The sequence below is a fragment of the Oncorhynchus mykiss genome, chromosome 18 (assembly GCF_013265735.2).
Source record: "Oncorhynchus mykiss isolate Arlee chromosome 18, USDA_OmykA_1.1, whole genome shotgun sequence".
Classification (NCBI taxonomy): domain Eukaryota; kingdom Metazoa; phylum Chordata; class Actinopteri; order Salmoniformes; family Salmonidae; genus Oncorhynchus; species Oncorhynchus mykiss.
Genome location: NC_048582.1, coordinates 32,800,528 through 32,826,928, shown reverse-complemented (window position 1 = coordinate 32,826,928; position 26,401 = coordinate 32,800,528). Strand labels below are relative to the sequence as shown.

Genomic DNA, 26,401 nt, shown 5'->3' with positions numbered 1-26,401 from the left:
TCTTAAACGCGAGTGAAGTGAGTTGTTAAAAACGGAAAGTATGCATCTTATAAATAGCTTTCACACACAAACTTTATGTGTCCGAACTCAGAATCTAATAGTCTTCTCAAAAATACCATGGTCACTGTGGTAGAACGTTTATTTTGATTGGCTATTTTCTGCATTTATCAAAAGTCAAAAGTCCCTTCAGACTTCAGATGTGTCCATGTAAACAGGATCATTAGGGAAATTGGTATTCTTGCAAAGCATGTAAACGTTTTAAGCAAACTACTAGTTTAACCTGACTATCCACAATAATCGCATTACTGTGTGCATGTAACCGCGTTCGTTGAGGTTAAGAGCCATGTCTATAGGAGCAAGGACATTTATATGGATCGGGCGGTGGGATAAACATCTTGTCATGGAAGCCTCCATGCCTCGCTTCCGGGATGGAGGAGTCTGGGCGCTCAACTCAACCACAGCCACATTAAAATGTTCTTATTCAAATCGGTGTGTGTGTGTGTGTGTGTGTGTGTGTGAGTCAGAGTCAGAGAGGTGCAGTGATTCTGAGAGGCTATATGGGGAGGGAGAGAGAGAGAGGTGCAGTGATTCTGAGAGGCTATATGAGGAGGGAGAGGGAGAGAGGGAGATAGAGAGGTGAGCCACCCGTAGCCTCAATCAGTTACAAAGTGTTGGGCTTCGTGCTCTAATCAGACGCATAAATGTCAGCCAGTTTCCCCAAAGCACGTCTCCATTTGCATCCATTACTGCGGTGGAGAGGAGACTCCGCCTCATATGTTTCTGATGGAGGGTGAGAGGGAAACTATTAGGGGACCGTGGGAGAGATTGCTGTGTGATTGATTGCCGCTTACTAGTCTACTGACGTCTGTGCAGACACTTTGGTAGAAGGTGTGAAGCTCTCTGTTCTGAGTGCTGATCTAGGATCTGTCCATATAATCTTATCCATTTTGATCTAAAAGGCTAAACTGATCCCGGATCAGCACACCAATCTGAGAGGCTTTGTGGATACGGGCCCAGGACATACAACATGTCTACAGAGGTACAGTTGAGTTCGGAGGTTAACATACACTTAGGTTGGAGTCATTCAAACTCGTTTAACAACCACTCCACAAATGTCTTGTTAACAGACTATAGTTTTGGCAAGTCGGTTAGGACATTTACTTTGTGCATGACACAAGTCATTTTTCTACAATTGTTTACAGACAGATTATTTCACTTATAATTCACTGTATTACAATTCCAGTGGGTCAGAAGTTTACATACACTAAGTTGACTGGGCCTTTAAAAAGCTTGGAAAATTCCAGAAAATGATGTCATGACTTTAGAAGCTTCTGATAGGCTAATTGACATCATTTGAGTCAATTGGAGGTGTACCTGTGGATGTATTTCAAGGCCTACCTTCAAACTCAGTGCCTCTTTGCTTGACATCATGGGAAAATCAAAAGAAATCAGCCAAGACCTAATTGTAGACCTCCACAAGTCTGATTCATCCTTGGGAGCAATGCAAATGCAAATGCATGAAGGTACCACGTTCATCTATGGAAGGCTACCCAAAACGTTTGACCCAAGTTAAACAATTTAAAGGCAATACTAATTATGTATGTATGTATGTAAACTTCTGACCCACTGGGAATGTGATTAAAGAAATAAAAGCTGAAATAAATCATTCTCTCTACTATTATTCTGACATTTCACATTCTTAAAATAAAATGGTGATCCAAACTGACCTAAGACAGGGGATTTTTACTATGATTAAATGTCAGGAATATTGAAAAACGGAGTTTAAATGTATTTGGCTAAGGTGTATGTAAACGTCAACTGTAAGTGCCCGTCACACATTTCTCTAATGCGTGTATATGTGCAGCGATTCCAGAGCACATTGACATGCTTTAACAATTCATGGTGCTTTTAAAAATGTTTAAAGAAGTAGCCAACTGTGCTTATTCAAATACAATTGACCCATTGAATGTGTTTACCATGTAACAGAGGCCTACTCAATCTCATTCCTACACACTGCAATCATATGAGGTGTTTAGTGTCCAGCAAGGCATAAATCATGAATGGAGAGAGAGAGCGAGAGAGCAAGAGACAGAGAGAGAGAAAGAGAGAGAGTAACACCTGAGGACAGGTCTAAAAGAATGGCTTCTCTGTAGGATCTTGCGGTACAGAAGACAGGAAAAGACTGGAAGAGAGAGGAAGAGAGGAGAGAGAGAACACAAAGCACAGAGCCAGACGGTAGGAGGGACAGATACAGCTGTGATGGCGATTAGGGCCCTTACGTATTAAAAATACCTTTTGTAGAGCAGGCTGAGAAGAGGAAAGGAGAGAAGAAGAGGGAAATTGAGAGGGACAGAGGATGAGAGAAGGAGGGGGGACAGTAGCCGGCGGAGCTTCTGACTCATCCCTCTGTCTATATTGTGTGTGTCAGGAGAAGTGAAAGCTGTTCCCCTGCAGTTCTAGAGTGTCTGAACGGTCTCCAACACACAGTCATTACAGGCTGATGGGCACTTGTACAGTGCCTTCAGAAAGTGTTCACAACCCTTAACATTTCCCACATTTTGTTGTGTTGCAGCCTGAATTTGAAATGGATCACATTGAAATGTTGTGTCACTGGCCTACACACAATACCCCATAATGTCAAAGTGGAATTATGTTTTTAGAAATGTTTACAAATGAATAACAAATGAAAATAAATGTCTTAACACCTTTATGGCAAACCTAAACAAATTCAGGAGTAAAAATGTGTCACATAATAAGTTGCATGGACTCACTCTGTGTGCAATAATAGTGTTTAACATGATTTTTTTTTATAAAAAAGAAGCAGACAATGAATATCTCTTTGGACATGGTGAAGTTATTCAGTACACCTTGGATGGTGTATCAAAACAACCAGTCACTACAAAGATACAGGAGTTCTTCCTAACTCAGTTGCCGGAGAGGAAGGAAACTGCTCAGAGAAGTTGAGGCCAATGGTGACTTTACAGAGTTTAATGGCTGTGATAGGCTGGGTTTCTGTATAGCACTTTGTGACATTGGATGATGTAAAAAAGGGCTTTATAAATAAATTTGATTAATTTAAAATGAGGCCAATGGTGACTTTACAGAGTTTAATGGCTGTGATAGGCTGGGTTTCTGTATAGCACTTTGTGACATTGGATGATGTAAAAAAGGGCTTTATAAATAAATTTGATTAATTTAAAATTTGATTGATAGGAGAAAATTGAGGATGGATCACAACATTGTAGTTACTCCACAAAGCCAAATATACACTGGAGTTGCTTACCAAGCCAACATTGAATGTTCCGGAGTGGCCTAGTTACAGTTTTGACTTAAATCGTCTTGAAAATGGCAAGACATGAAAATCTCTGTCTAACAATAATCAACAACCAACTCAAATCAAATCCAATTTTATTTGCCACATATACGTTTTATTGTGGGTGTAGCGAAATACTACTTGACAGAGCTTGAAGAATGTTGTACAATCCAGGTGTGCAAAGCTTTTAAAGAAGTACCCAGAAAGACTAACTCTAAAAGGTGATTCTAACGTATTGATTCCGGGGTGTGAATACTCATGTAAATTAGATATTTTTGTATTTAATTTTCAATACCTTTTTTCAAATATTTCTAAAAACATGTTATCACTTTGTCATAATAGGTGGTATTTTGTGTAGATGGGTGATTTTTTGTTGTTGTTGATTTAATCCATTTGGAATGGAATGAGTCAAGGGTATGAATACTTTCTGAAGGCACTGGATACCTCCGCCAAACATGTACAGCTCCTTCCTTTCTCCTCCTCCGCTAGCTCCTGCACCTCTCACTGCTCCCTCTCTTCCTCTTTCACGCTCATTTACTTCTCTCACCCCCCCCCCCGGCTAGCCATAACTACTCCAGTCTCACATGACTGACACTGGTTCATAGAGATTTGAAGCTAAATAGACGGGAGATGATAAGAGGCTGGCAAACAATGAGGCGCTATTCAATAGAAATGGTGTACGGTTTCAAAGGTTTCCGTTTTGTCTGCATGTGTGGGGGGAAAAACTATGTCTACAGAGTGAAACCAAAATAAAGACTCACTGATGAGGCTTTAATCTTGTGTCGGGAAAGGGTTATTTTCGCTATTACCCGGAGCTATATGTTGTAGAGAAGCAGGTATTTATAAGATGTTAACCAGTACACTGCTGAACCTGTCAGTTCCACTCAAGCAAGTTTATGCATAATTATGTCTTGGCTACTGTACATGTATGTGCATTTTAAAATAGCTCAACATAATGGGCACGTTCCAAAGGCAGAGCTGTGTGATCGTGACACAGGCTGTAGTTAGTCAGTTGGGGTGGATCTGGTTCAGGGAATGGGGGAAAGATCAAATGTATTGGTCATACCACAGGAAAAAAAAAAATGGAGTTACTCCCCTAGCCAATCGTGATTTCATAATATTACACTTTAACAGAACTTTTTTCAGCCTCTCACATCCCTAACATATGCCCTCACAACGGCCATAAACGACAGCCCACCAATATCATTCTTCTCGCCCACTGTTTTTATCCATTTATGACCCTTGAGCCGCTTTTTCAACTAAAAAGCCTCATTGTTGTATTAACCCTGGAGAGAGGGGGTGCTAGCACCAACAGAGCCAGAGAAGCCAGAGAGCCAAAGCAATGGGCTTCCAGTAGAAAAGCCACAACACAAACACAGTCTTGGCAGGGTGCGGCGAGGCAGTATTTTCCCAAAAGTGATTACCCTCGCTCCCTTTTCCCCCTCCCTCCCATGGACAAGCTGCTCCCCTGGCAGCTGTTTCTACTATGCGGATCCCCGGGCACGAGGCGGAGCAAGGGGAGCTGGTTCAGGAGCCCTGCACGTGCAAAATCGCATGGAAAACTGTCAAGGCTTTTCTCTGGGAGGGCCACCCCCTCCAAAGCCCTGAAACGGAGCCTGATTAGCGCTCCACGCCAGTGTCAACCTCCGGAAACCAACATTCACTTTGGAGAGGGAATCTTTGTTTGAACCACTAACGCTCAAACGCCAGGCATGTTGTAGTAGTGTGTCCATTGTGATTTCCCAGGTGTAAACCCTCCTGGTTAACTACCTCACAGCTGGGAAATGCTACACGGAATGTATACAATGCGTGACATTGTATATTACAGCGATCCCCATAGGTTATTGACAATGTGGACAGAGCTAAAGATCTGCTCAGCTGGGTCACAATGTTGAACTATTGTGATTAAAAGACAACATTTGAGAGCCAACCGTAAAAGAAAAGCAAAATGCAGTAATACCAAGGCAAATATGAAGTATATTGAAGTACTACATAACTAAAACACCATTATGTACAGACAAAATGTCCTGTGTACCTCGGATGAGTCAGAATTGACCAGGGGCCACCAGACAGCACACAAACAGATCCTAATCCTCTTTCGTAATTGGACACATGAGAAATGTTGTCATTGACCAATTGAGCAGATGGCAACAAGGGCGTAATCAACCATTCTACTGCACCCTGTGTCTTACAGTGATACGCCAAAGGCAGAGATCGAGGCATTATTTATACCCCCATCCCCCATCCACCCTTCCTCATCCAAAGTTAAAAATATCTCTCCACTCCTATCAAAGGAACCTCTTCCTTTGAGACCCCCCACTGAGCGCATCCACTAAGAACGCCACCCCCTCCTCGCCCACCCCATCCTCTCAGCCCCTAATGCACAGCCAATGAGATTATCCCCATTGATGTAGGCCTTGAATTACTCACGTTATGACTTGATTGGCCAATAATTTGATTGGAGGCACATTTATACTTCCCCTGGTTCTCTCAGACTCCACCCTCTCTCTTTCACGCTCTACCCCCCCCCCCCCCCCCCCCCCCCCCTCAAGGCAACACTTTGCCGTCAGCTAGCTATCGGAGAGGGTGTGACCGTTTCCATGGAGATCGATGAACCACTATCAGGAAAAGGGCTCAGATCCAGATGCAATTTCTCACAAAGCCAAGTTTTGCATACGGCATCTCCAGTTGTTCCCTTTTCATTCAATTGCCGCTGCTTTTGTAATCATCCATGTTCTTGCTCTTAGCGAAAGCTTGTTAGGGAATACTTTATGCCTATCGTCATGGAGAATATCAAACAAGATTACAGCTTGGAGAACCGTCCCGCTGCACCTGTAGAGCCAAGCAGAGCCAGGCCAGATGGGGAATAATGTGATGTAGTGAAGGGGTGTTCATCATGAAGAAGATGAGCTCTGTATGCAGCATCCCTGAATTCTTACTCAACCTGGCTCAAAGGGTGGAAAGGGAGTGATCGTTATTCAAGGTGGCAACGGCTCCCAACCTGCTGTCTGTTCCAAATCTTTCTTCTAGGGAACGTCGGTCAGGCAACATCCCTGGATTGGCTTGGAAGACCGCTCCTTGAATCTTTCTTCTGGGGAACGTCGGTCAGGCAACATCCCTGGATTGGCTTGGAAGACTGCTCCTTGAATCTTTCTTCTAGGGAACGTCGGTCAGGCAACATCCCTGGATTGGCTTGGAAGACCGCTCCTTGACTCTTTCTTCTAGGGAACGTCGGTCAGGCAACATCCCTGGATTGGCTTGGAAGACTGCTCCTTGAATCTTTCTTCTAGGGAACGTCGGTCAGGAAACATCCCTGGATTGGCTTGGAAGACTGCTCCTTGAATCTTTCTTCTGGGGAACGTCGGTCAGGAAACATCCCTGGATTGGCTTGGAAGACCGCTCCTTGACTCTTTCTTCTAGGGAACGTCGGTCAGGAAACATCCCTGGATTGGCTTGGAAGACCGCTCCTTGAATCTTTCTTCTAGGGAACGTCGGTCAGGAAACATCCCTGGATTGGCTTGGAAGACTGCTCCTTGAATCTTTCTTCTCTTCTAACAGTCCTGGAGAAGCACACCTTCAACAGGCCCAGGCTATCCAGTACTCGCGAAACACAAAAGTACCCTGAACTTCCTCTGATGGGTCTTGACAAGGCCGTTTGGCGAATGCACTGTACAATTCATACTCAATCTTGCAAACTGATTTGCTCGCACAACGAACTAGCAGAAGCAATGTCAAGGCCTTAGGATTTCCTGTTTGAATATCATGTTAAGTAAATGTATATTATTTGAAAAGCAGATGTAAACATTGCTGTCAGACTGGCTAGGAAGAAAAAGAGGATTAACCGCTGTACGAGGCACAAACAGCCTGAAATAATTAACGGTTTAGCGTCAGATTACACAACATGGAATCTAAAGACGTGATACTTTTTGACAGATAACTTCGTAATACATTTGAAAGTTAGCATGTTCTTCCATCAGTTATCGCAGGAGGCATCTATATGAACGTCACATCCCAGCAGACAGAGAAAGCCAGAGAGGATGCTCCTTGTGCATACATCTGTCTCTCTATCTTTGTCTCTCTCCCTCTCCCACTCTCTCATTCCCTGTAGTTGATGGCCTGTCTGGTTTTCTCTCTTGTCTTGTCTACCGTTTTCTTCATCACTTCTTCAGTTGCCAGACGCCCAAAGACTAGCCATCTGGTTTCAATCAGGTCTGCTCTGCACCAAACATAACAACACAGGGACAACACAGACATGCAGCCTGTGTAAACACAAAAACACGGAGGATCGTGACAAACACGCAACACAGAAACACTGGAGGAATCACACACAACTACGAAACGATATAATGACAACATCAAAACTACAAATACAAAATATGAAGACAACCCTGAGGAGAGGATAACACTACAGCTACTGTAAAGACAATTCTAACTCAAAGATAAAATGAACATAGCATTAAGATTTTAGTAGATGTTGCAACACAAAGCCATTGCCTCGTTTGCAAGGCGATAACACACGGACAACAAAGAGATAACACTAAGAGAACATTGCAAAAGTACAAAGACAATGCCGTGTTAACAGTGGCAAAGCACAGACGCAACACAAAAATAGCACACAGACCGAACAGACACAATAAACACGATATAGGAGGAGAACACTTAGTACAGGAAGCTAGAAGCTAATGAGACATACAACAATGCAAATATTGACACAATGCAGAGACGGAGAGAACACATGAGAACAGCAGACACAGCACACATATCGCAGATTTTATGTCATGTGAATGGATTTTTTTGTTGTTGTCACCATCTCATTGAAACAAATAAATGTAAATGAACACAAAGGCTATGTCCCCAAAAAAAATGTTTTTTTTAAAGTTGAAAATACACAAGGATTTCACAAGCGCATACAGCAAAACATGCATCATCCATCCAGATCCACACAGGGCTCAAGGTTAACAGCCTCGGGGGATGTGCTGACGTACAGTATGTTATGTAAACCACCACGGACGGCGAAATGTGGCGCGGAAGAATCACCCCGCTGAGGGTGCTAATCCCCCCCCTCATCACACACACGTATGTACACACTCATGCTAATAAGCACCACAGGAGGTTGGTTGGTGGGACCTTAATTGGGAGGACGAGCTCGTGGTAGTGGCTGGAACGGAATTAAGAAGACGGTATCAAATATATAAAACCAATGGTTTCCATGTGTTTGATGCCAATCCATTTACTCCGTTCCAGCCATTATTACGAGCCGTCCTCCCCTCAGCAGCCTCCACTGGCACACACACACACAGACACATAACCTTCCCTGTTCAATAACAAGGAGTCAGCCGAGGTGCGTCTAATGGGACAGAAGGTCATTAAGGGCAGCTCCTGGGTGAGTCTGGTTTCTTGGTCGACCTTGACTTGGGGGACCTGAGAGAGTAGAGTGACTCCCTCACGTTTTCCTTATCCCCTCCGCCCCCTCCAGTGAGACAAAAATTTGAAGGCTAATTCCATCCTGAAGATGCAAATTTGACATTCATTTCTCTATTCTTTTTTGTTGTTGTTGACCTTTTACCTCCCCACTCAGAGATCAGAGATTGGACAGACAGACCGCCACACACAGTGACATTCAGATGGAGGGAAAACAACTGCAGTGCCAAAGCCAGAGAGCCAGAGCCCACTACTTTCCCAGTTCTCTCTCCCTCATTAGTCTGAATAAGAGACATGGGTGTCACAGTTCCCCATCCATCAACAGTCACTAGGCAGGCCCTGGCTGATGCGTGGGCCTTTTGACATGGCCAAAGCTCTGTGCTGCTCTGTCTCAGAGTCTTCCTACAGTACAGCCCCTCACCAATATGATTGAAGTTACTGGAAATGGAAACTGTCAGTGTAATTTAACATGGCATGCCTGCACAATTCATTAGGGGCCTGCAGAGAGAGAACGAGAGAGATAGAGAGAGAGAGAGAGAGAGATGGTGATGGTGATGGTGATGGTAGGGGGGGACAGATGGCCAAAAAGAAACAGACAGACAGACAGACAGACAGACAGACAGACAGAGACAGACAGACAGACATAGTGGCAAGCCAGCGACAGCCAGAAACGGGATGAGAAAAGACAAACCCGACCGCGAGCCTCACTCCAAGCTCCTGCGTGATTAGTCTGTTGTTAATGACCAAGCACACAACACGATCGACCCTATTTGTTTGTTACCATCGGCGGCCAGTCGAAATCCTAACAGACTGTACAGCAGCGCTAACTCTTAATTACGTTGCAAGACCTTCTTAGTGTGGTAGAAATGTAAACTCACACAGACTGGAGCTCTAAGCCCCGAATATGTAACTCTGCTACGGTGGGAGGGTACCTTAATCGTGTTACAGTTTCTAGTGAATTAAAGATAGCCTGGCTGGTGGTGCTTTCGTTCGCTACTGTGTGTGCGTTACACAGTAAGGCCGTTGTGAGGCGGTGGATTAATGTGTGTTTAGAAAGCCAAACCTACATACAGATGTGCATGAATTACCCCTAGCAATGTTCCTTCACGCATAAATTCTATCTTATTCTCCCCATCTAATTGTACGCAGGCTAAATGCATACATTATGATAGCATAGTGCTATGAACAAAATTGCATGATGTGGCTTATTTCGTTTATTGGATATGCCCTGTGTGTGTGAATGTGAAAATAAACTGTTTCATTGGTAGGAGAATGGCAGGGACAGGCTCGTCATTCAATGTGATTTGAAGTCCCTTAGATTTAATATAGCTCCTACTTCACTGCATGGTTAAGGTTGGAACTAGTGGTCTTTTCCTGCTGGTTCGGCCGGAGGGGAAACTCACAGTTCAGTTTCCAGGCTGTCAGGGGAAATTGCCCTCTCATGCCTCGTGAAGGATGATAGGTAAAGGAAAATGATGGCAGAGAAATCACCCCTGAAAAATACATGGTCAAGGGGTCATCTCCTTTAAATGTTGCGGAAACGACGGAATAGAAGGCGTCCACCACAGTGAAGTGATAAGAAAATACTGTCGTAGACAGTCATATTTGACGTGTGTATATACAGCATACATGATATTATAAATACCTCACATGCGAATCGTAGTCAGACTAAGTAATTAGCCCATTGAATGAATGATCTTTATCTGCTATTCCATAATATAAATAGCAATATGCAGAAGACTATGGTTGAGTTACAGTAATAGGCAAGGAAGAAATGTCTGAGAATGGAATTCTAAGTAGAAGTGTATTTAATTACTTGGTCAAATGAACTGATTCACATACAAGGAATCAACTTAAGTTACAAAGCATTAACAAGCATTACAAGGCCTTATTCTAAGCATGGTCAGAGTGAGAGAGAGAGAGAGATTGTGCCATGGCCGATAGCTGATGGGAGAAGAGAGAGAGAAAGAATCTCACCATAGCAGGCCAGGAACAAATAAGAGAGAGAGAGCAACCATCTGAGAGGTTTGGATCCAAAACTGGAGTTGTTTCTCAGAGGTGTGACAACGGGGATTGGCAAGACCAACACAGAGAAAGAAGAGCTGGTCTGCCCTGCATGGTCAAGAAGTCTCTCCTCACCTTTAAAATTGTGTTGATACGCCAAAGTCCACCAACCACACAGAATACTAAGAAGAGTGTCGGTTGGGGATCATGAAACCTCCGGTGATAAGACTGTCTATGAGCAAGCTGTTAGTGGAGCGTAGATTTAAACATAATCTATAATGTGTGTCGTCAGGGCCGTGCATGATGGCAGAGAGGGGAGACAAGGGAGGGGTAGGGAGGAGGGCCGGAGATTGCTGGCATTGATGAATCTAATCCCAGAGTTAATTGGTATGACTGATGAAGACAAATTGAAATGGGGTGGCTGAATCAGTGGTTCGCACGGAAGGAAGGAAGGGATGGGAGAGCTTAGAGCTCTCTACTGCAAGCCCACAACATATTCCACCAAAGAAACAAACACACGTGTGTGCGTGTGTGCGTGTGTGTGTGTGTGTGTGTGTGTGTGTGTGTGTGTGTGTGTGTGACAGGTAATCAGGGAAAGAGAGAGCCCATGTCGTAAGCCATTTTGTCAGACATAAGCAACTTATGTTGCTAAGTGCGTTGCTGTTCCACGATATAGACGTGGAATCTACAGATTAGGCCTCTACACTGTAGGTAGAACTGCTAACGCCATGAAGTCATAGCCGAAAATACACAGATTTTCAACACTATCCAGCTTTGCCCTGCATGGCTTCAAAGTAAGACATGTTCTGGGCATAACTGTTCTTTCGCTGACCAAATGGGTAAACTAGTGCAACGCGCTCCTTCACCTGGCTATCTATCTATCTGTGATGGTGGAATCAGGGTCCTTTGAAAAGGCTCTCCCTCGGCCTGTTAACGGACGCAGATCAATTGAGGGAGACAGGGAGCGACTTGGCACAGTTGCCACATCAAAGGGACTCTAATAACGGCACACTGTGGCCATTATTGAGTCTGAAAAGCCGTATTTATATTTATTTATATTCGCTTCAAAGCGAAGCAACGGCAGCATCGAGCGTATTGAGACTGAAGGCCTTCGCTTCATTTGAAATGGACTCATTTGAGCTCAGGGCCACTGCTAGGCAATTTGGTAACCAAACAGAGAGCTATTCACAAATAAAGCCCCAATTTCTACCTTAATTGGAATGTTACTGTCTGCGTTCATATTGCCTATTGAGCGCCATTCAAACAACAGACAGGATTGTATAATGACAGACACTCTAACAGAAATCCCGTACCAGTTCAAAGTCGCTTTGTGCTAACAGTATTGGGATGGCGATGTGTGTCAATGTCCATTAAAAGTTGCTGTGACTCTCTCTCCCCTAGAGGGAGGGTGGCAGACCAGACACTCTCTCCCTCTGATAAGTTTGTAACTTTGTTCATTAATGCTGGCCTGTCTCCGGATGCAGCCGGCTGTCTGTTGTGACACTGTCTCTGCCAGATCTCCCTCTCCCCCTCCCTCTCTCACTCTTTTTCTCTTTCTCCCTGTCTCTCTCTCTCTCTCTCTCTCTCTCTCTGCATGTCTTCACGCTGCTCGGTGAAATAATTTACCACATGCCGCGCTCCTCCAGATGATTGAAGCGTAATTAGAGTGCCGAGACGGTGCGAGCCAATGGTGGGGCGCGGGACTGAGAGCTAGTCAGATGGTCCGTCTCACTCGCGCTGGCTTTGCCCTTCAAAAGTATCAGTAGGGGGAGGGAGGGCGAGAGGCGCGTTGCAGCCGACGCGCCGCTGCATGCGGCGTCCATGTGCATTACACATTTGGAAAGAGAAAGAGAGAGGAATATACATGTGTAGGGGAACCTAGGGGGACTTTACTTCCTGTGCGCTCAGTGATACTGTCATACTGTCAACTAGGCGACGAACGGGTTGATAAGGAGACAAGACAACACACCATGACAGAGGCATGAAGTATGCACAAAACATGCTGTTGTTTGTACATCTATACAGTGTATTCAAAGACAGCCAGACAAATATTGGAGAGGAGGCCCTGGAAAACGGCTGTACTAGGCAACACCATAATCTCTACGACAACCCCGGTCTCGATGGCAACCACACTAAGCCTGGAAATGTGTTGATCATTACTACCTTCTGGCTGACACCATATGCTTTATGAAAAACACAGCTCTCACACAGCTCGCAATGTCTTGCTGAACTGGGATAACACAACCCGGCTGCTGAGTCTGCACCGGTATCCTCTAGCCCCCCAATTATCTTTTCTTTCTGAATAGATTCCCACAGCCTGAAAAGAAGCCAAAGTTGACCTCAGCCTAAGGTGCAGCGCAGCTATATTAAGCTAGCCCAGCAATTCTCAGCCACAGCAACAATGGCGTCAGCCATCCGTTTGATTGGAGTCCAGAGGTCACCCTTCGTCTCGTTGAACTGTAAAGGGGCGTCAGTGCAGGAACTGTGTCAAAGAAGTCACCCTTAAAGGATAATAGGGTAATAATGAAAATCATACCACCGCTGACTGCCCAGACCACCCACAGGGAGCTTCCTCGCTGTTTGTATGAATATAAATGCAATATTGACAGGAAATTTCCCCTGAGAGATAGGAACGTCAATCTCCGTTATTCTACGTGCAGTGGGCTTTTGCCCTGACCGAGGCCCAAACATTACCGTAACAACTCCATGGGCCATTAAATGCCCGAATGGCGAACAGAGACGGCTGCCTGATGGGCCGGAGCTGAGCGTTGCCTAAACGTTTGGGATTCATTTCACGGAGGCGCTCTAATGGCGTTTTTGGCGTATTTCCCCCCTCACTCTAATGTGGACAGGAAGTGAAGGGCAAGTGGAGTCAGAAAGGGTAAACAGCCCAGAGGTAGAGAGGGTAAACCTGTTCCTGAATGTTACATGTCAATAACAACCTTAATAACCCTCCACATCCAAATGAACCATAGGCTCTCATTTTGGGCCTCTGCTATTACTGGAGAATAAACATGGCAATGTTAGCTCTGCAGGCAGTGAATTTAGGTTGAATACAGGGTGAATCTAAATATATATTAATTCAAGGGAGTGTGTAGTGTGTCCGTGTGATGTTGGGGATCCTGTGGCTAATCTGGGCTGGTGAGGGAAAGAAAGAGAGAGACAGAGAGAAAGGGAGAGCTTTGTTTTCATTGCGGCAACCATAAGACAAACAACGACAAAGGTAGGGAGATGATTTGCATAAAGACTGGGTTGTTGTCTGAGAGCTAGCAGCTGTCAGGTGGAATTGCTTCTCCGACACTGACACCACAATCGAGGGCTCTCACCCCATAATTCAGTGTGATTGGCTCAAGGGGAAAATGGCAGCCTGCGGGGAGTTGAGGAGGAGAGCTCTTTGACAGGTTTGCATCGGCGATGGGAGACACGGACCGTTTACTTGTTATCCCTGTGTCTCTTTTTAGCATCTGTCTTCACGCAGGGAGAAAAAGCGTTCCGCACACAGTGACACGGCGGATGAAGTCTTCAGCAAGGTGTGAGGGCCCCTCCCTCCCCCACCCCACCCCACTGATGAACACACAGGCGCACGCACACACACATACTCTCGCCCAAGCTGCTTCTTTGTTGGTGACTGACAGCGAGGGAGCCACAAGGAAGTGTCCGTCAGGTACCTTCATTATGGTTCTCATCCTCCCTCATGCTGTCACAGTCGCCACCGGGGAGGAGGAAATAAAAGGAGACCAATGTTTCCTTGGTATTACCAATTCCGAGGGGGACATCCAGACAAAGGAAGGAGGAGGAAGAGGAAATACAGAACCATTTCTCTTCCCTTCTCTTCTCTCCTCTTCCCTCCCTCGCAGCTGTGTTTAAAATAAGGCCCCTTAATAAAAGCCTTTTAATGGCACTGCGGCGAAAAGAAGGAGGGGTTTGATTACTCGGACGGTTTTATTTCATGAGCTCAAAGCCTCCGGCTCTGATTCGCAGTTCCGTTTATGACTTTGTCGCGGGAGATCCACGTGACAAAACGGAGCCTTGGGAAGGGGAGAATGATAAGAACGAGCCCCAGCATGACCGTGTTCAGTCATCGGGGTGGCAGCCGTCGCCACAGTGATTTACACCTGCAGGATGTGATGGTGATGCTCACCTGGGTTCCTGTTTGATGCCTCTGGGGGAACCGGTAGATGTTTCAAAGTCACAGCTACAGATAGGCAACGTTAATTATGGATGGGACTAAATTGCGCTCGTTGAATGTATGGCAGGCGAACACATGGTAGACAGGAATGTGTTTAGGCGTGTATGTGGCTATGTGTTTGTGTGGGAAAGAGACAACTAGCGAGAGATAGAGCGCAAGTAGAAGAGCGAGTGAGTAGACAGAGATACAGAGAGAGTCAATAAAAAGCAAAGGACCCCTTAATGTCTCTCAGACGTAGGATAAAAAGACAGGAGTAAAGTCATGTGGGGGGAAACCCCCTCCCACTACCCACAAAACACTGTTTAAAAGGTCAGCTGGGAATGTTGATTGACAAAAGAAAGCAATACAAAGAAAAGGCTTTCAATTAAATTGGGAAAGACCATAGACCCTAATCTCTATTCTCTGTGTGTGGCCTCTTATAAATATTAGAGGAAGGACAGACATTTTGTGAAGAGAGGAAATGGGTAAATTGTGCATTTGAGAGATGGCATACTCGAGCACCTAGCAGGATATCATCTCTCCTAGCTGCTCCCATTATTTTCCACCACAATAACGGGGGTATAATCTTCATCATAATTTCTGGCATCGTCATCCTGACCATCATCATTATTGGAATTGTGAATAAAAATGGAAATATCTCTCTCATCTTCCTCCTCATCCTCACCACAGTTCTAGTCAGCACCAATGCCAGCAGCATCAGTACAAGTGAAAAGTCTGATTTAAATGTTCAATTAAGCCTCTAGCTAGCTGGCCTTATGGTATGGTATTTACTGTCTCAAGCTGTGGAGCTCACTGGGGTCTCTCATGTTCCAGCTCCTCTCATCTGCTTCCACTTTCACACAATCATATCAAAGAGCACCTGACAGGCGGCTATGCGCACTACAACCAGAGCACAGTCTAATTGACACAGTGTCCACCACAGGGCACCAGCAGCAGGAGAAAGCATGTACACACGCACGCAGACGCGCACGCACGCACACACACACACACACACAAACACACATAATGGTGCTGAACTGTATATGGCCACAGCCCTGCCCGTCATACACTGTGTAGTAGTTAGGGAAGAGATGGGAGACAGAGCCATTGGAAACATAAAACATATTTAAACTCCCCTTCTGCAGGCTAGAGTGGCCTCCCACCATCTCACACACATTACCACACCACGGTCTGTATCTGGATAGGGGTCTGGGGATTCTCTCCAAGACCATGCAACTTTAAATATTTGTATATTGTAGTGTATACAATGGGTGTAAGTCATCGAAGGACGCTAACATTCTAACAGCTCCTTACCTTGGCTATTTGAGCCTGTCTTATATTAGCCTATAGAGCAACGATGCTAACGTGCTAACAGTTCTTACCTTAGCCATTTGAGCCTGTCTTATATTAGCCTACTGAGCAACGATGCTAACGTGCTAACAGTTCTTACCTTAGCCATTTGAGCCTGTCTTATATTAGCCTATAGAGCAACGATGCTAACGTGCTAACAGTTCTTACTTTAGCCATTTGAGCCTGCCTTATATTAGCCTATAGAGCAATGATGCTAACGTGCTAACAGTTCTTACCTTAGCCATTTGAGCCTGTCTTATATTAGCCTACTGAGCAACGATGCTAACGTGCTAACAGTTCTTACTTTAGCTATTTGAGCCTGTCTTATATTAGCCTATAGAGCAACGATGCTAACGTGCTAACAGTTCTTACCTTAGCCATTTGAGCCTGTCTTATATTAGCCTACTGAGCAACGATGCTAACGTGCTAACAGTTCTTACCTTAGCCATTTGAGCCTGTCTTATATTAGCCTATAGAGCAACGATGCTAACGTGCTAACAGTTCTTACTTTAGCCATTTGAGCCTGCCTTATATTAGCCTATAGAGCAATGATGCTAACGTGCTAACAGTTCTTACCTTAGCCATTTGAGCCTGTCTTATATTAGCCTACTGAGCAACGATGCTAACGTGCTAACAGTTCTTACTTTAGCTATTTGAGCCTGTCTTATATTAGCCTACTGAGCAACGATGCTAACGTGCTAACAATTCTTACTTTAGCTATTTGAGCCTGTCTTATATAACGTGCTAACAGTTCTTACCTTAGCCATTTGAGCCTGTCTCATATTAGCCTACTGAGCAACGATGCTAACGTGCTAACAGTTCTTACCTTAGCCATTTGAGCCTGCACCCCGGTGGCTTTGAGAGACGACACCGCCTTTTGTGCTGCAGCTGGGCTATCAAAGTCCACGAAGCCATATCCTGAAGAGAAAGAGAGAAGGAGAGAATGATGAAAAATTCAGGTGGAGTGAGACGAAGAGAGAGAATGACAGGGCTTGGTAATTGTAGCAGTAATAGGTGGGTAATATGACAACAGAGGCTGCCAGTTTTCATATCTTGTGAGCACTACATGGCTTGATAGTTAGCGGCTCTGACGTTCATATGAGGATGCTTAGGAATGCTAATTAGCCATAACAAACTCAAGCCAATGTATTTTATAGTCCTAAGCTACATTATACAATGCTGAGTATACACTGAGTACACCAAACATTAAGAACATCTGCTCTTTCCATGACATAGACTGACCAGGTGAATCCAGGTGAAAGATATGATCCCTTATTGATGTTATTGGTGAAATCCACTTCAATCAGTGTAGATGAAGGGGGGACGGGTTAAATACACATTTTTTAAGCCATGAGTCAATTGAGACATGGATTATGTATGTGTGCCATTCAGAGGTTGAACGAGCAAGACAAGTACCTTTGAACGGGGTACGGTAGTAGGTGCCAGGCGCACCGTTTGTGTCAAGAACTGCAACGCTGATGGGTTTTTCATGCTCAACAGAACCTGTGTCTATCAAGAATGGTCCACAACCCAAAGCACATCCAGCCAATTTGACACAACTGTTGGAAGCATTGGAGTCAACATGGGCCAGCATCCCTGTGGAGCGCTTTTGACGCCTTGTAGAGTCCATGTCCCGACTAATATTTGGTATACTCAGTGTGGGCTACATTCTACAATGCTATGCTGAATATACACCCGTACTTTATCATCCTAGCCCCCCCCCCCCCCCTGGTTGAGCTAACGTAGGCTAACGTGATTAGCTTGAGGTTCTAAATAACAAACAAAAATCCCAGGACATAGACATATCTGACATGGGCAGAAAGTTTACATTTTCGATAATCTTACTGCACTGTCCAATTCACTGGGGAATTGCATTTGTTCTCAAACTTTATCTTCTGCTAGAAAATGTTCCCCAATTTATTTCCCCAGTGAAATAATACCATGCTATTGTTTGAGGAGAGTGTACAATTATGAACTTGAAAATGTATTAATAAACCAATTAGGCACATTTGGGCAGTCTTGATACAACATTTTGAAGAGCTATGCAATGGTTCATTGGATCAGTCTACAACTTTGCACATGCACTGCTGCCATAGTGGCCAAAATCTATATTGCGCCTGGGCTGGAATAATACATTATGGCCTTTCTCTTGCATTTCAAAGGTGATGGTACATTATGTTTTTTTTCTTTGTATTATCTTTTACCAGATCGAATGTGTTGTTTTCTCCTACATTATTTTCACATTTCCACAAACTTCAAAGTGTTTCCTTTCAAATGGTATCAAGAATATGCATATCCTTGATTCAGGTCCTGAGCTACAGCCAGTTAGATTTGGGTATGTCATTGGAAAAAAATGGGTTGGATCCTTAAGAGGATACAATGCTGAATATACACCTGTATTTTATAGTCCTAGGCTACATTATACAATGTTGAATATATAGTGTGTTTTATAGTCCTAGGCTACATTTTACAAAGCTGTATTCTATAGTAAATGTTTTAAGCTCATTTTCCAACAAAACTAAAATAATCACAACAATGACAGATAAAGTATTCACCAACATTCCAATTGTTTTTTTCCTTCTAACACAAGGAATCCCCCTCAAAACGGAAAACCCTTCAGCCCCTTGATATTTGAAGAGGCTGACGTTGGCCATCACGCTCCTCACACAGCCAACAACAGCCATTTCACTTCGAGGTGCTCTTAATTCTCTGTCCGGCAACAAACCTCTCAAAGGTTGACGGCATCGTACCAGAGCCTTCATTCGTTCCCTCGTCTCTCCCACGCCCTCTGGAAATTCATCAGTGGTGAAAAGACGAGAATGAATCTGCAGCGGTGATTTATGAGTTATTGTGATCCCGACATTCCCAGGGATGTATCAGCGGCGGGGTCGCATCGGTGTTAATTAAAATGTGGTTCCAGATTAAAAGCAGTCAATGGTGGCCTCTGGTCCACTGTTTCACAAGGAAAGTGTAATTAGAAGGGGATAATGGGGAGAGCCGGGCCGAGCTGGTGTGGCTCTGCTTTACACACTGTTTCACACACACACACATGGGCGAGCACACAGAAACACACACACACTCAAGCACACCGACGTGTGTGTGGAGTTTCCTGCATTCGATAGAGGTAAAGGAGCGTGAAATAAAGGCAAAATCATAACCTGTGGTAGAACGGAATTGAGCTCCCTTCTGATTAACAACAGGAAAGTAAAATGAAGGAAAATTGACAAATGTTAATTAGGAAACACTACTGTAAGAGCTGGAGGTGAAATAAGTTTGAATTAAATCCTATTGCCAAAACAGATCGGATGGTTCTACCTAGCTGAGACGCAGTTAACCAGCTCATAAATATAATATTGAAGAGGTGAATGGTGAAGTATAAAAAGGAATGTTCAGTGGAAAAGGAACACGAAAGGGGTTTGAGAAACAGACTGTTGACCTACATTCAGCAGAGGTAGGAGAGTACTGGTTCCTCAGAGCAGGGATTACCTGTACGGCACTGGGAAGTCACTGTGGTCGGCTCCATGCAGAGACCAAGGGCAAAAGGCCACAGCACTACGGTGCGACCTCAAAAGACCCCTGAATACCAAACACAATTTCTGACACAGAGAGTTCAACTGAACCCAGTTGCAGGAGTCAGGAGAGGACAATGTAGGTCAGGACAAGGAGAGAATAGTTCAATATGACAGACAGGGAAGTTGTCAATGACTGGAGTTACAGTATGCGTGTCAAACATGGTACAGCACAGGCAGTATTGTACTGGGGAGCCAACGTGCAAGCGTGTCTGTGTGCCTGCCATGAGAGTCATATGGAAAGTACAAAACACTCTCTTCTAAGATGCTGAGAATACATCAGGGTCAGCAGACAACCTTTCACTCAATTCAAGCGTTTAAAAAAAGATATATCACACACAAACTGCACTCCACATGTTGTTATAAGGCAAGTAGGAGGAGGTGCAGTACAATATTTATAATGATGGTTGTCTGGAATTACACCCATGGTGAGGGAATGGAGGAAGGCATTGCTTTGAAGTCGCAAACACATCCTGGTGGTACGCAAACAAAAAATCTATACCTGTCACTAAGAGCCGGCTCAACATGATGGAGTAGACGCGCCACGTCTGATACACAGCACATCCACAGCAGAAACAAATGTAAGCAGAATAAAGAGAAACATGAACTGTCTTATCGCATTTCCTGGGCCTGGTCTAACTGCTGCTGTCGAAATAAAGACAGAATAGGCGGTTAGGATGGTGAAGCCTAGACGCTCTGCAGAGCGCAGCTAGAGCCCAAGGCCCCTATGAAACGCAATGCACTTTAGGCTAGACCGCTAATGCTAACCTACATAGCTACAATATCTTGAAACCAGATAAAGGACTTATTACAATGCACATATCAATGTATCAATCATGCATGCATCATTCATGCATTTCGCTATCAAATTATGTTAATCTTAATTACATCGGGGGAAATTTGCATATTTTATCTGCATAATAGTCTGGATCGTTTGGGCCCCCCCCCACCCTCCTAAATTGATATTCCCATTTTGATACAGTATTTCCATTTCCATATTCTGCTAGCTCTAATGATCCTGTTTTGCATTGCATACTACTTTACAATAATACCATCAGCATGAATAATGGTTCAGTCACATGTTGGCAGAATTACAATAGTTACATGTAATCGCTTACATCCATGTGAGTCATCAAGGAGGCAGAGCAGCTGATGCGCACATTGTTAATTGCCGCGGTTACACACGTTAATGATTATCGAGAGCACTTGCATGCTGTAATAGAGGATATACATACAGCCACTCTAAACAATATTCATGCTGCTTTACATAGTGTCATAGAATGACAGTATTCCTAAAATGTGACACGACAGTCCAACGGGGGCAGATGACGTTTGTTCTTACTTCACAGTAGGGCCAAATAACCATTTCACTGTATTAAGTCCTTTAATAAGGCTCCTGAACAGCTAATCCCCCCCCCCCCCCCCCCCCCCTCATTGTACGTTGTGGCTACTCTCTGTTTATTATCTATGCATAGTCACTTTAACTCTACCTACATGTACATATTACCTCAATTACCTCGACTAACCGGTGCCCCCACACATTGACTCTGTCCCAGTACCCCCCTGTATAATGCCTTACTATTGTTATTTTACTGCTGCTCTTTAATTATTAGTTACTTTTATTTTTTACTTATCTATTTTTTACTTAACACTTATTTTTCTTAAAACTGCATTATTGATAAGTAAGCATTTCACTGTAAGGTCTACACTTGTTGTATTCGGCGCGCGTGACAAATAAAATTTGATTTGATATAGGGAGAAAGACAGGATCCTTTCTGGCTGGCCATGATTGGCTGAGAGGAGGGGTTGACCATGCTGATGGTTGGCCATGCTTTCACATGTTAATTCTTAAAGAGATGGGTTAAGAGGGTGTGAACGATGCCGAATGGGCGTAAACAAAGAAGAGCTCTCTAGCACTTAAAATATTTCAAGGGCATTTCTCCTGCTTGTCTCCGATGTGGGATAACACGTTTATCATATTTTAAAACCTCTAGTGACTACCCATGCCGCATGCGGGAGCGTAATCATCGACTGACACTAATTAGCATAACGCAACAGACATAAATATTCCTAGAAAATATTCCTATTCATGAAAATCACAAATTAAATATATTGAGACACAGCTTAGCCTTTTGTGAATCACCCTGTCATCTCAGATTTTCAAAATATGCTTTACAGCCAAAGCTAGACAAGCATTTGTGTAAATTTATCGATAGCCTAGCATAGCATTTTGTCCAGCTAGCAGCAGGTAACTTGGTCACGGAAATCAGAAAAGCAATCAAATTAAATCATTTACCTTTGATGAGCTTCGGATGTTTTCACTCACGAAACTCCCAGTTAGATAGCAAATGTTCCTTTTTTCCAAAAATATTATTTTTGGAGGCGAAATAGCTCCGTTTGTTCTTCACGTTTGGCTGAGAAATCGCCCGGAAAAACTCAGAAAAAAATATAGCTCCATAATATCGACAGAAACATGGCAAACGTTGTTTATAATCAATCCTCAAGGTGTTTTTTAAATATCTATTCGATAATATATCCACCGGGACAATTCGTTTTTCAGTAGGACCGATTGGAATAATGGCTACCTCTGTATTTTACGCGAGAGTCACTCTGGGAGCCATCAGGTGACCACTTGCGCAATGTAGCCACTTACGGGTATTCTTCAACATAAATGCGTGAAACTACAGCAATTCGGGAATACGGAGAAAGTGTAATCTGGTTGATAGCCCATTGACTGCTCAATAGGGACGCATTGGAACGCAGCGCTTTCAAAACATGAGGCACTTCCGGATTGGATTTTTCTCAGGCTTTCGCCTGCAACATCAGTTCTGTTATACTCACAGACAATATTTTTACAGTTTTGGAAACATTAGAGTGTTTTCTATCCTAAGCTGTCAATTACATGCATCTTCTCCTGACAAAATATTCCGTTTATTTACGGGAACGTTATTTTTCCAAAAATGAAAATACTGCCCCCTAGTCACCATGCTTCCTCCAATCACAGTGTATGATATACCATTGTGGAGCTCTGAATTTTTGTAATCTGTAAAAAAAAAAAAAAAAGCATTTCAGATTATTCTAAATAAACCAAATGATTTAATTCAATTCAAAAGACTTTATTGGCATGGAAAGTGTTAACGCATTGGCAAAGCAAACATACACTGAGCGTACAAAACATTAAGAGCACCTTCCTAATGTTGAGCTGGATGGCATTCTGGGCTAGCTGTGTGTGTGTTTGTGCCTATGTATGTGTTTGTCTGTGTGTGGCTAGCTGCAGCCAAGGCCGGGTTGGTTGGTCCCGCTCCAAACCCAGATGAGAGGATCCTAGCTAGGCTCTGCATTCCTCCTCATTTATCCTCCTGGACTGGGTGACTGGAGATAAATAAAATAAAGGCTCCAAGAACCCGTCCATGCACTACCAAACCAGCTGTGTGTGTGTGTTTATGTGTGTGTGTGTGTGTGTGTGTGTGTGTGTGTGTGTGCGCGCTTGTGTGTCCAAACTGAGGCAGAATAAATATATCTTTGTTGAGGGATCATTCGGAGGGGAAAAAAATGTCATGTCATGTATAAAAATGTTATCTTTGGGTTGGAGACCTCTGACCACATCAGCCCCATCAGGGCGTAACAGCACAGTGAGTTGACAATTCACATGACACCACTTCCCCCTCGCAAACACACTGGTAGGACAGACGTGTTTTCATTTGGGTTTCTCTGCAAACACACACAAACCCAACCCGCACGCACACACGCTACTCATAGCAACACACACATGCATGTGTACACGTACAGTACGTGTGTGTACCATACAGACAGACCAGAACACGCAGCTATTACACATTCATTTACCGTTCACAGATTCAATGTCAACTTGTCAGCCTAACGCTCGAGGACAATATCCCATTTTTCCCTCAAATAATTCTTATGGAGCGTTCTTTTATGTGAGACACTACAGGCGAGATAGTGGTACAGGCAATTCACTTATCAACCCTGCAACGTGGATTTATGGGGGATTCATCTCTCACTGATGCACCGTATTGGCTTCATTGTATTTCTTGTCATTTTCTCCCAGGTATAAAAGTGTCCTTGTCTGCGTCCCAAATGGCCCCCTCTATTCCTAGTGCACTACTTTTAAACAAAGCCCTATGGGCCCTGGTGAGCCATATGGGCCCTGGTCAAAAGCAGTGCACTATACAGGGAATATAGTGCCATTTGAGACTTAGCTCTTGTCTGTGAGCTACAGTGCCCTGCTGAGGACAAAGTGCCAGGGCACAGGGCCAAGGGGACACGGACAGCACAGCTCACTGGCACCATACATTACAGACTGTGGACTCTTGTCAGGAACGACCTCATACTTTTCCAGAACACCTACAGTATCTACTGTACTGCACAGTAATAGCCTTAGGTACAGACACTACAGACTGGTTTCCCGGATACAGACAGACTAAGCCAGTCCTGGACTAAAAAGCATTTTCAACAGAGATTCTATAGAGCATGCTTTTTAGTTCAAGGCTAGGAAACAGGCCCTATGGGTTTCAACCCATAATGGATTAACTGGGTATGGGCCTCTACCTGGGGTGGTAGAGCTGCATAATGACATGTCACTCATCATCTGATCAATAACCTTCTGCCTCCCTTAGCTGCAGGCGCTGTCCATTGATCTTCTGTCTGTCTGCACCACTTTTACTGTTGCAGAACTAAATGTTACTGTAAAGCACTGCTTATTGTAGAACTGTTACATTTCAGTGCAGCAGAGCAGGAAATCAACCAGGTGGTGTAGATATGAGATTATCATCTTGACTATTCAAATACTGAAGTATTTTCATATCTGGGCTTTAGTTAATCCTTCCTTCCTTCCTTCTCTCTATCCCTCGCCTTCCTATCAATGCCCAGGGGTAACGTATAGTACAACACCATACAGTCCAGCTGCTGTAATATTTCACTCAAATTCTCATCAATCAAAACAAGTAACTGGGTGTCTAAGGTACAGCCATTCCAAAACCAACATTCCCGTGCACAGTTGATTTAATTGATAAGCAGTTGACATTATTTTGTATCAATAATTAAGAATTATGAGGGCTTATTCACGGAAAGCCTGCTATCATAAAAGTTCCATTATGATTTGTGGACTCATAAAGCTATCTACTGTATATTGGGCTAAGATGTTACTTAAATACCCAGTTACTAAGAGAGACAGCTCGGGTTTGAAAATCGCTCAGTTCACAGTGTTTAAATTATGCTCCATTTAGATGAGAGAGAATTACAAATGTGCCAGTCTTGACTAAATGGCTAGCCTAATTTAAGAGACCCCAAACCAGCTTTCAAAATTCTCATTTGCTCATTTTAAGAACACCTCTCACAGCCAACTGGTGTTAATTGATCTGAGTGGGCAGAATATTGCTAGTGAGAAAATATCCTAAACGCGCAGCAGTGTTGTGTTTGGGACCACCTAAAACGAGACTGATTCAAAACCAAGACCGAAGCAAATTGAGTCCGAGTCAAGACCAAGACCAAGACCGGAGGAGTGGTCAAAACCGAGACCAGAAAAATGTGAGTCCAGTTCAAGACCATGTTGTAATTTAGTCTAATCAGCACCATAATAAGAGTTCAAAATGTCCAGTATTTCTGTGTTCATATTTCAGAACAACATGTGGATCCTTTAGACATTCAGAATAGTGAATAAAGGCATGTTGAGGCACAATATAAATTATTACTAACCCAAACACAGTGGAAAACAATGGGCCTACTATACCTTCAGAGAAAGGCTAAGGATTTACAAAATAATGATTATAATAATGATATTATTATTTTCAATGATGTTCTGATTGAATCTCTTCAGTTTTTGTTGGAAAGGAAAGGGTTAACACTGATTAGAAAAAAAATATCCAATCAGGATTTTTCTTTGCTGGTCTCTGGGGGAAAACATCGATCTAGCTAAATCAGCCATTGGCTAGGCCATCAGAAGCTAGATAAATGATTTTGGAGTGACAGTGGAATCAACCAAATACATTTTGACTTAATGGGTGGGACCGTTTTTACAAAAACGAATGGAAACTTGGTCACTGAGAAATAGTGAGCAGTAGTTTTTCCAGGGTCTAGCTAGCTAGCTTTTGTTGTCGGCTAGTTTGCAGTGGCTGTTGTTTTTCATCTCTCCCGAGCCCGTACGGGAGTTGTAGCGATGAGACAAGATAGTAATTACTAACAATTGGATATCACGGAATTGGGGAGAAAAGGGGGTAAAATAAAATAAAAAATAAGAGTGTGCGAGCAAGGAGTCCTAAAAACCTGATTCAGTTGCACCAGCTCTGTCAGGAGGAATGGGCCAAAATTCACCCAAATTATTGTGGGAAGCTTGTGGAATGCTACCCAAAACGTTTGACCCAAGTTAAACAATTTAAAGGCAATGCTACCAAATACTAATTGAGTGTATGTAAACTTCTGACCCCCTGGGAATGTGATGAAGAAATAAAAGCTGAAATAAATCATTATCTCTACTATTATTCTGACATTTCACATTCTTAAAATAAAGTGGTGATCCTAACTGACCTAAAACAGGGAATTCTTACTAGGATTAAACGT

General features: G+C 43.6%; 1 protein-coding gene across 2 annotated transcripts in view; it reads right to left on the bottom strand.

Annotated features, from left to right (window-relative positions):
• The window catches only part of LOC110496032 (RNA binding motif, single stranded interacting protein), a 238,710-nt gene that overhangs the window by 132,130 nt on the left and 80,179 nt on the right, over positions 1-26,401 (bottom strand). For both annotated transcript variants that reach the window (XM_036952519.1, XM_036952520.1), the window contains one exon: positions 17,083-17,174. In XM_036952519.1, coding sequence (XP_036808414.1) covers positions 17,083-17,174 — 92 coding nt within the window. The remainder of the gene's footprint in view (positions 1-17,082; positions 17,175-26,401) is intronic.